We start from the raw sequence: 14,702 nt of genomic DNA on the forward strand, positions 1-14,702 counted from the left end.
TTAAAGCAGCTCTTGGACACCAGTTGTTTGGTTACTTGTATGCTATTGAAGTGGGACTTTTTTTGGATTTGCAAAAGAAATTCTGTTGTATTTAGTACAAAAGCATAACCAATTTATTGCATCAACATGAAGCACTTGGTATGACATTGCAATATCACAGAAATCAAGAAAGGTGGGCTATGTTTCATGGCAACTGAGAGTTTAAACACAGACCTGCCTGTGAAACTCCCAATTAGGTCACATATCCCAGATGGACAAGAACAGGACACTCAGGCATGGTCACAATTGAATTCTCCAAGCTAAAGACATGGGAAAACGAAGATAAAATCAATTCCAATAAAATGCGAAGTTAAACACTTATACACATGGAATGCAGTGATTTAAGAAAGCAGATCACTGCTGTCTTCTCAACGATGGTGAAGATTGGACAATAAATATTCCATTTGTCAGTGATAAATAATACCTTGTATCTCATGAACTAAAAGTCATTTTGAGGACGGAAGGTGGGGAGAAAGAGAAAGAACTTGAATAAAGGTTGATGAGGAAAATGCAAATGCTGTTGAATCTCAAGACTTTAAACAAAAAAAAAGAGTATGGGCTATGTGTTCTCATTTAAGAGATGTTAATGAATTAATCCTGAGGAGAGAGGAGGGAAAAACTGTTCATGCAATTGAAATCACTGTTCAGTAATTTTAGAAGATAGGAATTTTGAAATGTAATGACAATAAATCAATCTCCTTCCTTAAAATAACTGTTGACAAGCTTAAGCTCTAGAACAAAGACTTTCTAAGTGCTAGGTGCAAATATGTTCTTTGTAAATACATTTTAAAAATTCTTCTGTGTGAAGTGAATTTTTAAAAAAGTTTTTTCTTCAGTCTGTAAGAATCAATGTGAAGAGAATCTAGATAGCCCCAGTCCATTTCTTGGGAAAACAAAAAGAGTCTAAAACATAAAACTGACCCTAATTTGAGAGGAGATCATCTTTCAGTGACCAAAACGTTAAATGGTGCAATAGATGATGCTCACACTGGGAACTGAGCAGAGGGAGGCAAAAGGAGGATTAAAAAGGATTAAATAATGGATTTAAAAGGGCTTAGAAATGTTAGGAATACCAGAACAGGTAGTGGTGATTCAACCCTTCACACCTGCCCTACCATTCTAGATAAAAGCGGATTGTCGACATCAATCCCATATTTACACACTATATCCATATCCTTCTCAAATTTGAGTCATGAACACAAGTAGAGAGGAGGAATCAACTTCTTCAGTATGGATCTGTTAAGTGGTCCAAATGGCTCTTAGAAAACTAAGCGCAGCATGTCGAAGTGAAGTACACTGAAGCAGAACAGTGGATCAGAACATGTTTAAAGTGGAAATACAATAATTGCCAAATTTTGTGGAAGTAAACTTGTGTTGCAGCATTCCATTTTGAACCAATCTATCCTTTGTAAACAAAGTAAGATCAAACAGATGAAATGAATAGTTAGAGGGAAATAAAGTGAGGTAATCGTCATGTAAAAGAGGAGTACTTTTCATCCAGAACCTAAAGACAGTAGAAAGAGAAACCATGACACCAAAGAAAAAAAGCAAAAGGCTCACTAGGTACTATGGCTTTCAGATACTCAGAAGACGAACACAAGCCTTGGGAGAAAAAAAAAAGTACTTCAATATGTGGTTGAAATAAAATAGACATTGTGGCATGCATGGAAAGCCACTAATGTCAGATAAACTATTTATTCATGGCTGAGGTTATAGCATCCATCATCTGCAAATATTACAAGATTACAATATAATCAAACATGAAGGATAAATATTCATCCTTTTTGATCGATAAAATCGTTGAGTAAAGCAGCATAATACATTTATTCGAGAAATAGGGAAAAAGACATTTGCAACTAAAACATGAGTGACTTATTAATTCAATAGGTGCAATCTTATTTAAAATAGGGGCTATCAATTTAGAAATTCCCAAGACTATAACTTAAGACTTTACTAGATTTAACACAAGTTTAAATAAAAGAATATGGAAAATGCGACTGACAATTTTTTTAAAATTCTGAAATGAATTCCATCTCAATTTGTTAGAGTAGATGGAAATAAAATGTGGATTCTTTAGTCATGATTTACAAAAAAACAATTTTCTGATTCAGGAACTTTCCCTTTGTATTAGAAAATGACTAATGCTACTCCATTATTTAAGAAAGGTGGGAGAGAAACCAGGAGACAGCTAATATCTACAGTGGGGAAAAGTGAAAGCACAGAATTAAAGAAAATTGTCAAGTAATTCCGGGGGGGGGGGGGGGTGTGAGCGCAGAACAACAAAACAACAGTGGGTATATACTCCAAATCAATGTAGTGTAATTCGTGGCATCCATGGGAATTTGAACTGTAGCCTCAAATTTTTATTATGTTCATGAATAGTAGAAAAGAATATTGTACATCCAAGTCTGCTGACACCACTAATTGAGTTACTTTCTCTAGTGGTGTAGATCTTAATTGTGAAGGTGCATGATGGGCTCACTGAGTGAGCAAAACTGTGACAGATAGAGTTGTGTATGCGTAATGTCATTCAATTATGATCCAAGAAAGATACATATTATTTTCTAAATTGTTAGCAAGTTCTAGATTCAGTTCCCAAATTTACAAGTACAAAGAAAAGATTCAAAAAAATGTGGTTTTCAACTCAAGGTGGCTAGAAGCCAAATGAATGGATTTTATAACATAAAAGCATTGGTCAAACAATATTTGGAATTATGCAATCAGTCTCCACATCAATGGAAGCTAAACTGGCATTGGAGAGGGCTGCGATGCACATTCTGAAAAAAACCCAGATTTAAGAGATTAAAAATGAGGACAGGTTACACAAATTAAACTTCAAGTAAAATAGAGACTGATAGTTATGTTTGTGGTTAAGGAACATGGAACAAAAGTAGGTAAATAGAGCTAAAAAACAGATAAGCCATGGTCAAACCTAACAATGGAACGACCTCAAGAGGTTCTTGATCTTATAACTCTAAATTGGAAGCTAACATGTTCTCATTTACAAAAATCAAATCAATTAAAGGGAGAGTCCATTTTAAAAAAAGTTGAACACAAACTTGTTCAGAAAATAATTCAGTTATTTGAAACATGACTTATTTTGATAGCTGTGAATATCTGTTAGCAGGAATAACTTACCACAGAAACTTAAAATTGGGCTCTTTCATTTAAGAAAAAGCACAAACGAACTGCTCACAAGTAAATCTTGGTGATTAATGTTATTAAAGATGGTATCAAAAAGGAAAATAAATAAACATGAATAAGATATATTCAATAGTCACTGAAGCTTTACAGCCAACACTTCCAAGACTCTGCTAAATTTCTAAAATAAAGTTTCTGTTTCTTACCTTTGCCCATCTACTGTGCACAATGACACGCCCCACAAATCTGGACTAAATTTAGCCAGTTGTGGAATATAGTCAGCAACCTTTTGAGAAAAAAAAAGAAATATCTAAGTGAAGTATTTTTGCATAATAGCCTTGCTTGCAAGTTTCCCCAACAAGTCTAGTTTTAAAAATTACAGTATTTGAAACTAGAACACCACTGCATATATTAAAAAAATGCATTACTTTTATGGCTGCCCGACATTCCTTCCAAGTCTACAACTATTCACTGTTTTTCTAATATACAGCATTATTAACATAAAAGGAAAATAAAAACTTAGTTCCTGTGGGTAAATGCATTTTTTAATTTATATTTCGCAGTTTAGAATTCAACTTCTTACTGTACTAAAAATCAATTTCAAATCATACCTTTCCTCCAGACATTTTTTTGGCATTCTCATAAAGACCATCTATATGGGATGCAAATATTTCAAAATCTGGGATGACAAATTTCCTCCTAAATGCTTGCGTGAGCAGTACAATATTGCTTCCAACACATCTAAAATAAGACAGACACACAAAAGACCCAAAGTTACTGTAAATTAATGCCAGAACTCAAGATTCCATATACATGTGTCACAAAATGAGTTTATGCCAATCATACAAATTTGTCCTAAACTATAAAAGTTCTACTAACCTATTTAAATTACAGTTTCAAATATCAGACCAAAAACTTTTTTCATTATGCACTGCTGGGATATGAGCATTGCTGGCTAGTTCAGTATTTATTGTCCATTCCTAGCTGTCCTGGAGAACCTCTGTAATCGGTATGATGCAGATAAACCACAGTGTTGTGAGGGAAGAAATTCCAAGATGTTTACTTTTTGACAATGAAGCAGCAGCATTATAGTTTCAAGTCAGGATGGTCCCAGACTTAGAGGAGAACTTGCCAAGTAACAATATTCTCATGCACTCACTGTCCTTTTTCTTCCAGAAGATAAATTACTGCTTTGGAAGGCACTTGTGAAGAAATTTTGGTAAGTTGTTAAAATGCACCTTGATGGATGGAATGATTGCTTAAAATGATAGATAGCTAGAAATCAAAAGAACTGCTTTGTCCTGGATGGTATTGAGCATTTGAGTATTTTTGCAGGTGCACTCACACTGACAGCTTTAACTTGCAGTTAGTGGACAAGCACAAAAGGGAGGCGGCGGCAAGTTTTGCCATTTGAACTGATATACAATTTTGATGGTAATAGTACTGTCAGGGATATGCTGGACCATGAGTGATCAGGATTCACTACAATTTTATTTCTAATAGTTCGAAAAACATGCTGGAGGATGGCGTCAATATGAAGAAAGGACTATGCCTTTGTACAAGTAGGGTCATAGAGAAATGCACATGGAGCAGAGACACTGGTGAGCTCCAAGTCAAGTCGGTTTTATCTCACTGGTTACTTCTCTCACTCCCTGAAGGCCAAAAATCCATACAGAAAACTTTCAGGATTAAACTAGCTCAGCTGGTTGTAGTGGTACTGAGCCACTCAATCCAAAAACAAAATAATGCCAAAACAAATCAAAACAAAATCCAGAAATACTCAGCATGTCGGACATCCACTTTATCAAAATGGCAATTAAAACAAAAAAGTTGTACCTTTTCAGCAGGTGAAATAGGATAAAAAGGGGCAAAAAAAGGTTAGGTCTGGAAAGGGACAGGAGACCAGTAATGACACAAAAGTTAGTTGGCAAAACCAAAGGGAGCAGTTATTGGACAAGTAAAGGTGCCAAAAGGGGTAGTCCAGATGAGGCATGAATGGCAAAATAATGAATGATAGCCACTCTAAAGCAAAAAATGAAAACAAATGGGATTAAAACCAAAACACGAGAAAAACAAACAAAATAGGAGAACAGAGATAATAGCTTGAAGTTGTTGAAAGCAAACGTTGAGTCTAGATGGCTTTGAAACGCCTAATCAAAACATGAGGTGCTTTTTCTTAAGTTTGCACTAAGCTTCATTGGAACAGTACACCAAGATTAGAGGTGTCAGCAGAAAATCAGGTAAAGAATTAAAAGGCATACCACTGGAAGCTCTGCATCGTACTTGCAGACTAAAGAGGTGCCCTTAAACAGTTAAGAATGTGGTGCTGGAAAAGTACAGCAAGTCAGGCAGCATCCAAGGAGCAGGAGAATACATGTTTTGGGCAAAAGTCCTTCATCAGGAATGAGGCTGTGAGCCGAGTGGGTGATGAGACAAATGAGAGGGAGGTAGAGCTGTGGGGGGAAGGTAGCTAGAGCGCAATAGGTAGATGAAGGTGGGGGTAATGGTGATAGTTCGGAGAGGAGGATGGAGTGGATAGGTGGGAAGGAAGATGGACAGGTGCAACAGGTCATGAGAGTGGTGCAGATTTGGAAGGTTGGAACTAGAATAAGGTCGGGGGAGGGGAATGAGGAAACTGGTGAAATCCACATTCATGCCGTGGGGTTGGAGGGACCAGAGGCAAAAGATGAGACATTCTTCCTCCAGGCATGGGGTGATTAGGGAGTAGCGATGGAGGCGGCCCAGAACCTGTATTTTCTTGGCAGAGTGGAGGGGAAGTTGAAGTGTTCAGCCACGGGGTAGTGGGGTTGGTTGGTGCAGGTATCCTGGAGATGTTCTCTGAAGCGCTCTACAAGTAGGTGTCCTGTTTCACCAATGTAGAGGAGACCACATTGGGAGCAAGTAACGGATACAGTCAATGACGAGTGTACAAGTGCAGGTAAAACTCTGATGAATGTGGAAGGCTGTTTTGGAGCCTTGGACGGAGATGAGGGGGGAGGTGTGTGTGTAGGTTTTGCAATTCTTGCGGTGGCAGGGGACAGTGCCAGGAGAGGAGGGTTCGTTGGTAGGGGTCGTGGGACTGACAAGGGAGTCACAGAGAGAATGGTCTTTACAAAAAGCAGATTGGAATGGGGAGGGAAATATGGTGGTGGGGTCAGTGTGTAGGTGGAGGAAATGGCAGAGGATGATACAGGTTGTGGGGTGGAAGGCGCGGAACAGGGGGTTCTGTCCTTGTTGTGGTTGGAGGGGTGGGGTTCGAGGGTGGAGGTGCGAGAAGTGGATGAGATGTGCTCGAGGGCATCATCAACCACTTGGGAGGGGAAATTGCAAGTCATCTGGTGTGTTCTGTGGTGGAACTGGTCCTACTGGGAGCAGATGTGGTGGAGGCAGAGAAATTGAGAATAAGGGATAGCATTTTTACAGGAGGTAGGGTGGGAGGAGGTATTGTCCAGGTAGCTGTGGGAGTTGGTGGGAATTTGTAGATGTGTGTTGATTCGGTCATCGTTGACAGATAGGAGGGGTCCAGGAAGGGGTGGGAGGAGTCTGAGATGGTCCAGGAATGTGTTGGCAAAGTTGATGAACTGTTAACCTCCTCATGGGAGCACAAGGTGGCATCGATACAGTCATCAATGTAGCAAAAGAAAAGGTGGGGAATGGTGCCAGTGTAACTGTGGAAGCTGGACTGTTCCACATAACCGACAAAGAGACAGGCATAGCTGGGACCCATACAGATGCCCATGGCTACCCCTTTCATCTGGAAGAAGTGGAAGGATTCAAAAAGGAAATGGAGGGCGAGGACCAGTTCAACCAAATGAACGAGCATGTCAGTGGAAGGTTACTGATGAGGATGTCAGGACAGGAAGAAACAGAAGGCTTGGAGGCCCTCGTCATGTCAGAAGTAAGTGTATAGGGCCTGGATGTCCAAGATAAGATGAGGTGTTGGGGGCCGGGAAACAAAAGTCTTGGAGGTGGTTACTCAACTGGCACTTGGCCTCCACAGCGTTGAAGAGTGCACAATGCATACAGCACACTAACTGAAAGGAGCACATATATATTACAGTTTCACTTGGAAGAACCATCTGGTGCCTTGGACACTGAAAAGGGTGGAGGTAAAACAACAGGTGTTACATTTCCTGAACTTGCATGAAAATATGTTATAGGAAGGGGATGTGGTATTAGTACAATTGAGGACCAGGTTGTCACTGAGGGAACAGTCAACATTTCAGCATGATGAAAGGGAAGGGTAGGTGGGTTTGATAGTAATAAACAGTACAAGTTGCAGATGACATTCTGCTGAATATGGATGTTGGTGAGGTACAAACCTACAAGGAGGACCCTGTAACAAACACAGTATGCTGGAGAAACTCAGCAGGCCAGCCAGTGTTTATGGAGCGAGAAAGTTTTGCTCTGTGAAAGAAACAACACAGATGCTATCAGACGTAGAGTTTCTCCCAAATCTTTGTTTTAGATTTCCAGTATCCATACTATTTTGCTTTTATAAGGCAAATCATGTCGTGGTTCTTGGGAGACAGAACAGTGAGAACAGAAGTCGGGATATGGGTCAGACACAATCAATGGCCTGATCAACTGCAGTGTACAGAATACTTGATTGAGGGAAAAAGGTGCATCAGAAGTGCTGGCACAGAGAGTAGGCCTTCAAAATAGATGCAATGGAATGGAAGGAACTGGAAGGAGGAAATATAGTCCTTACAAGGCATAGCATACGACAAAGAATAGTTGAAATAGCTGAAGGTGTCAGTGGGCTTCCAATGAATATCTGTTGAGCTATTCTTGGTAATGAGCATTGAAGTATATCCTGTGCCCATTTCAACTTTAATGCTTCTTTCAAGCAGTGTTCAAGATGGACAAACATTATTTAACCAGTTAAGGGAGTAATCAGCAAGAGGTTTGCTTGCTCACATTTCACCTGATGCTATGAAAGTTCATTGTGTCTGATATCAAAAGTTGAGGATTCCCAGAATGATTCCAAATATACACAAAAACTGCCACCTCTGATGGCTTCTCCCTGTGCTTAGGGCAGGATCAACCTAGGGATGATGATGGAGGAGTTTGGTACAGCAGTGTAAAGTATGGCGCTGTAAACACATGTATTCAGTTGCTCAACTTTCTCTGGGACAGCTTGCCCAATTTTTGCACGAGTCTCCAATGTTAGCAAGGTGTGTTTTATTATTCTGCCATTTCCAGTGATTAGGGCAATGGCTGGTGATATACCACTGTTGTATAACTACTATGCCAGGTAAGGGAGGCAGCAATGTTGCAGACTTTCCAACAGTCATAACAATGCATGATCTCCTTGCTGGAATTCTAGCTGAGCTAGTCTTAATTGTTGAATCGCAGCTTCCTTCATGGTTAGCCTTTTGCCCTTCCTCCATTAATCCTTCCACTGGTGATTAAGTCATCTTTCAACTTTTCTGCACAGCTAACACGTCCGAAGAAATCCATGTCTTCTTTTGACATTAGTTTGTTAGTTTTTTGCTTACTTTATCCAGAGGGGTCTTTTGAAACAACACATTTCAAAGCTATCGAGTTTATTTCTTTCCTCATTCTCAAAGCTCCTAGCTTCACAAACATAATTCATTACAAACCAGTCACGATTTGGTACACTTCAAGAATCATGCTAATGTTTTAGAATGTTGCTTAATTTTGTAGGAATACTTTTGAATGGAGTTTCTAAAGAACAGAATTAGAGTAAATACAGTCAAAGCAGCTGCAGTGGTCAGTGGACTTTTTAGGATATTAGTGTTTCATTGATAGTCAAATCCATTACTATGATACTGCATAGTGGACCATTTTTTTGCTTTGTCATTACTGCTGGTTTGTGATGCAGAGTGACACGGGTTCAATTCCTGTACTGGCTGGGATTACTACTTATATTATATATTCTCAACCTTGCCCCTCACCTGAGGCATGGTGACCCTCAGTTTAAACCACCACCAGTTCATTCTCTCGGAGCAGCCCCATTTATCCAATGGGACTGTGGCAAATTTTACCTTCACCAGTTTCCCACCAGTTCAGTATAAACCATAGCCACCAAATTTCTTTATAGGTCGGCCAATTATTTTCTTAAATTAATTCACCACTGCATGTCATCTGCATAGCAGAAGATGTTGACATTCTTGCTACCTATGCAGCATCCCTTCAATTCCTAAGAATGTATTCATCGTACAAGGAGAAACAAGTCAGCGAGAAAAGTCCAACAGCTTGTTTGAGTACTTTCCAATTTTCATTTCGGATTGTCACAACCAGATTCCCGTAAATGTTCCTAATAAATTTGAGTTCTTTCCCAATGCTACACTCTTCAATATTTATGAGCATACTACATTGGACTTCAGCAAATGCTTAAGTACAAATCAATAAAACATGTGCGTACATAAATAAGCATTTAATTGGCTCTTTCTGGCTCCTTTACCTTCCACAAAGACATACCCAGGCTCAAGTTCCACCACTAAGGAGTGTGCCTTTGTTGCAGCAAAAATGCTGAGAGAAATTGGAAGTCCCAAGTCATGCTCCAAACACACCATCTCCCATTTTGCAAAGGCAGACTGAAGCTGACCACGGTGGTTCCCTGAGGTGTAGGCAAATCTGTTCCAGTGCATTTCTTTGGGGTGGGATGGGGTGGGGTGGGGGGGGGTTGACATTGCTGGTAAAATGCTTTATAGTTCCTTCCTTTAGCACCTATTCCTAGGTAGCATTCCTGCTAATTACTGTATTTTTTCTTCTGCACAAATTTCCAAAGTCCATGCATAGCAATAACCTAAGAATTATGTACCTCAGTGAGAACATTGGCCCCAACCTCATAAGTGAAGTAAGGCACCCTTCGAGATTGTGAAAAGGGTTTTCTTGTGCGTAAAAAGTGCTTAAACCCATTGGAGCTGAGTTGTCAATCAACTATAATTTTTTTTATACTAGCTTTTGCAGAGTACATGTTAATATAAAACTGTTATTGGATTTATGCTGCACGAGTGACTTCCAGACTATAATGTCACAATGGGAACCTGAGAGACAACTCAAATTGCTTATTGTTGGAATTTTTTCATTGACATCAGATGGAGCACCTGAATTGTGTATTCAAGGGCTTAGTTGAAACAATTTCAATGCCTTAGATTTGTACACAATTAGTCTTTTACAAGAGTGACATCTCAATAGACAAGTAACTTTATTTTTTGTCAAAATGCTTTCTGATTAATGCTCATGGTGGATAATAGGTGACTAGGCATGAAGAGGAAAGCATAAAAGTGAGTTGGCACATGTGCTAAGATGATGTGGGTACATGAATGTTGCCCATCCATTCCAACCAAAAGAGCCAGGGGTGAGAACAGGAGAGAGTTTTTCCATTTTAAATCTTTACATATAATCACATTGCTGAAGCCAAGGCAGGTTTTCCACTCAGACTTCCGAAAGAACTGGTATCCTCCTAGAATCTTCCCAGCTCACCTAGCCTGACTCCTAATTCAACTTCTACACTCCTCCTACATCCCAGCAAATGAAAATGGGAAATAGGTGGCAATTTTTAAAAAGGTGGGATTTGCAGAGCCAAGATTTCTCCAGATTGTACAGCCAGGAATAGAAACCTGGGATTCCAAGAATCTGAAACCTCTGATTAAAAACTCTCTCTCTAACACTGAGCATCAGGATTCTGAGGATGGTATTTACTATCTGTCTTATGATTGCTCAATATAACTCATGTTCTAGTGTGTAATGTTTGTTTGGCAAAGTGACGTGACTTAAACACACTGTGTTTTAGATCTTGCTGCCAGTCAGAACAAGCTTTTCAGTACCCAACTTTCCTGTTGCTTCAGTAAGAGACTTATGCCATCAGGTTCGAGCAACTTCCCATTCTTTCACCTTCAATACAAGCTCCAATTCTCTCGTGAAGTTCATGGGCCTGTCTTCTTTTTGTCAGAAGGTTAACTTTCTAATTTCTGTCAAGACTTGTTGAACATGTTAAACTTCTCTTCCACTTTCATTATTGGCCAACCCTACAGTATAGCATAATAGTTCAAGATAGCTTCTGTAATTACAGGGTATTACAGTCAGTCGTTCAAGATTCAGTGTTCCTGCCTCTTTTTATTTTTAGAAATTTTCAGCTTGATATTCACTGTGACAATTACTGCTATTTAATTACAGTCAGTCAGTCAGCTCCAGGATATAATTCTGTTTTAATAGTTATTTCAAAACCTCCTTATTGTAAGAAAAGTTGATTTGCCTTCAGGTTCAGCCATCTGAATTTTTGCATGTCCAGCTTTGCCTGGAGTGATGCTTAAAAATCTGTATTTGTAATATCTTAATTTGATAATTGTGACAACATTAATTTATTTGTATGTCACCTTTGTCGTTAGACCATGTGGGCCAATACACTATTCACAAAAACAGCCTACCTTGGCATTAACAGTTACCAATATCATACAATATTCAACCGCATTATCTTGTAACTTGACCCTGCTATTCATGAAAAATTTCAAGAGCCTCTTCTTTCATACTTTGGGTCAGGACATAAACTTGTCAAAACCAAGTTGAAAGGCTTACTTGCTATTCTGCAGGAGAATTTTTTACACAATAGTCTAAAACTTAATGCTCTGGCAAAATTTTCCTCAAGATCTACAGCAACTTATTTTACGTAGCCTCTAAATTTGAATAGTTAATTACTCCATAAAACTATTTTCACTCAACAATTCTTTTCTCCAAAGTTATGTTTTTGGAAAATTTTACGCAAGATTTGGAAAAAACAAATCAAATCCTCAATCTTGCTGACTCATTGCCACCTTTTTCATACCCTTTCCAGTGGAAGGGACAAACAAACAAACAAGTTCATGAAATTAGAAACCAAGTGGATTGTCTGACAAAAGCACAATACTCATCAACATTTCAGATCAGAGAATATAACAGTTGTGCAAAGCTTTACTTTTTAAAAAGTTCTTTGTCCAGCATTACACCATCAGACGCTGCCTGCACATTTGTTCTAAGCATATCCATGCATTCTTTCAGTCGAGGATCTGATGTACGCAATCCTGTGGATTTCAGAACCTATTTGAAAACAAAAAGGTAGCATTCAAATACATTTTCAATCTTGTGCCCAACAAGTTCTTTTTTAAAATTGAGGCAAGTTATGAGAAGTCTAGATGGCACATCACATTACCAAATTGTCTTGTCACTTGAAATTTGGGTTCAAAACCACAGACTGGCAAGAAGTCTATTTCTCTCTGCTCTACAAGAAATTCATCTGGGTAATTTCAATCCTGTTTCCATTAGACTTAAATTTACAAAATACTTAACATTCTATCACATTAGCAAAATTACTTAGAAGGTAAATTGGCCTGGGAAAATACATTATAGGTAAGACGACATTTAAGGAGACATCTCATGACTAACTATTGCTTTCTTAATGGAACAGATCTTTAAGGAACTGAAAGTTAAACTGAGACATTTACCATAACCCTAGAGGACATTTCCAGTTCTCACATTAGAGACTCACAACTGGTGGTGTTTTATCTGGAGAGTCACTATGCCTCAGTTCAGGGTGAGATTGAAGAAGCAGTGTCTTCATAGTGACTTCAGTCAGTATTGGAATTGTATTGACATTTGGGAATTCACTCTACACTGCTAACCAACCATCCAGCCAACTGAGTTAATTGTCTATGGTGAAGAAAGTAAGAATGCTATTAAATTTTTTTAAAAAACTTATAATGCTGTGAAGATTTGCACTGGACTAGAGGAAGAAGAATGAAGGAAAACAAGCAAGAAATATTTTTTAAAAAAATCTTTCACAAAAGTAAGCTGAGGTGCCTTTGAGAATAAGAATGGACAATCAATAATGGAAAACAAATAAATGAGAGCAGAAATACAAAATGCTTTCTCAATCTTCACAATAAAATATGAAAAATAGAAGAAAATCAGTAAGTCAACAAAACAGGCAGAAAGGAACTTGAAACAGTCCCAAGAGAAAAGAACACGGAAAGTGAACAGGATTAGTCTGAATGGTCCCCTGAACCTGATTGTTTGTAAAATAAATGGCTGCAAAGGTTGACTAATCTTACAAAATTACTTATTATAGAAAGCTCAAAGTGGGTGGGAAGACTGGAAATGTGACATCTAGACCATTACAGCACAGTACAGGCACTTCAGCCCTCGATGTTGCACCAACCTGTGGAACCAATCTGAAGCCTATCTATCCAACGCTATTCCATTTTCATCTACATGTTTATCCAATGACCATTTAAATGATCAAAGTCGGCGAGCAGACAACTGTTGCTGGCACTGCATTCCACGCCCCTACTACTCTCAGAGTAAAGAAACTACCTCTGATATCTGTCCTATATCTATTATCCCTCAACTTAAAGCTATGTCCCCTCATGCTAGTCATCACCATCCAAGGAAAAAGGCTCTCACTATCCACCCGATCTAACCCTCTGATTATCTTATATGTCGCAATTAAGTCACCTCTCAACCACCTCCTCTCTAATGAAAACAGCCTAAAGTCCCTCAGTCTTTCCTCAAAACCTTCCCTCCATACCAGGCAACATCCTAGTAAATCTCTTCTGCACCCTTTCCAAAGCTTCCACATCCTTCCTATAGTGCGGTGACCAGAACTGTACACAATAATCCAACGTTATGCACTAGGCCAGACCACTCAAAACATTCTAAAGCAGGCAGCCCAGACCATAACTTTGCAATTTGTTTCAGCAAGTGTACAGTAAAAATTATCTAAATTAGCTAGGTCGACTACCAGGTTTTAAGATAGAAAAATTTATTCACAAAATTACAGAATGAAACACAAAAAACAGAATATAGAATACTCACAAAACTTGAGACTTAATTATGCTGTTCCAAATATGCACAACAGTTCCAATAAACAAACCACTTAAACACAGAGCAAAAAAATGAAACAAAGACTTACAAGTTGAAGTTAGAAGAGCAGGAGAGAATCCAGCAGCATGTTCCCCCACAGCTCCACAGGTGAACTCCGAACTAGTTCTGAACGGAACAGCTCAGCTAGAGAGCTGGCCACACCCCCTTGACTTATACAGTGACTTCTAAAAAGCAAAATCTTTGACCTAAAGTCTCATCTGTTTATGGAAAAACAAAAATCCCTCCAGTACCCTTTTATCTCTGTACCAAACTCAGCCATTTTGGAGCCCTGTGTGTTTTACGACCCCTCTGAAAAAAAATCAAGGACACAATGTCCTTGACAAAAAGAATAGCTTTTAGAAAAACGGACCAGCTTTGTGACACCAAGTGCGGCCACACCAGAGTTTTGTACAGCTGCAGCATGACCTCCTGGCTCCAAAACTCAATCCCTCTACCAATAAAAACGAACACACCATATGCCTTCTTAACAACCCTATCAAGGGTTGGCAAGGTTTGATGTACATGGACACAGATCTCTGCACATCCTCACTGCCAAGAATCTTACCATGAGCCTACTGCTCCTTCCAAACTGAATCACCTCACATGTTTCCCCATTAAACTCCATTTTCAACCTCTCAACCCAACTCTGCAACTTA

At 39.0% G+C, this 14,702-nt stretch overlaps 1 protein-coding gene across 2 annotated transcripts in view; it reads right to left on the minus strand.

Moving 5' to 3' along the window:
• The window catches only part of LOC140482067 (glutaminase kidney isoform, mitochondrial-like), a 130,365-nt gene that overhangs the window by 90,796 nt on the left and 24,867 nt on the right, over positions 1-14,702 (minus strand). For both annotated transcript variants that reach the window (XM_072578976.1, XM_072578978.1), the window contains exons 3-5: positions 12,104-12,225; positions 3,792-3,921; positions 3,387-3,466 (exon numbers count right to left, since the gene is read on the minus strand). In XM_072578976.1, coding sequence (XP_072435077.1) covers positions 3,387-3,466; positions 3,792-3,921; positions 12,104-12,225 — 332 coding nt within the window. The remainder of the gene's footprint in view (positions 1-3,386; positions 3,467-3,791; positions 3,922-12,103; positions 12,226-14,702) is intronic.

Source organism: Chiloscyllium punctatum, chromosome 10, assembly GCF_047496795.1.
Source record: "Chiloscyllium punctatum isolate Juve2018m chromosome 10, sChiPun1.3, whole genome shotgun sequence".
Taxonomy (NCBI): domain Eukaryota; kingdom Metazoa; phylum Chordata; class Chondrichthyes; order Orectolobiformes; family Hemiscylliidae; genus Chiloscyllium; species Chiloscyllium punctatum.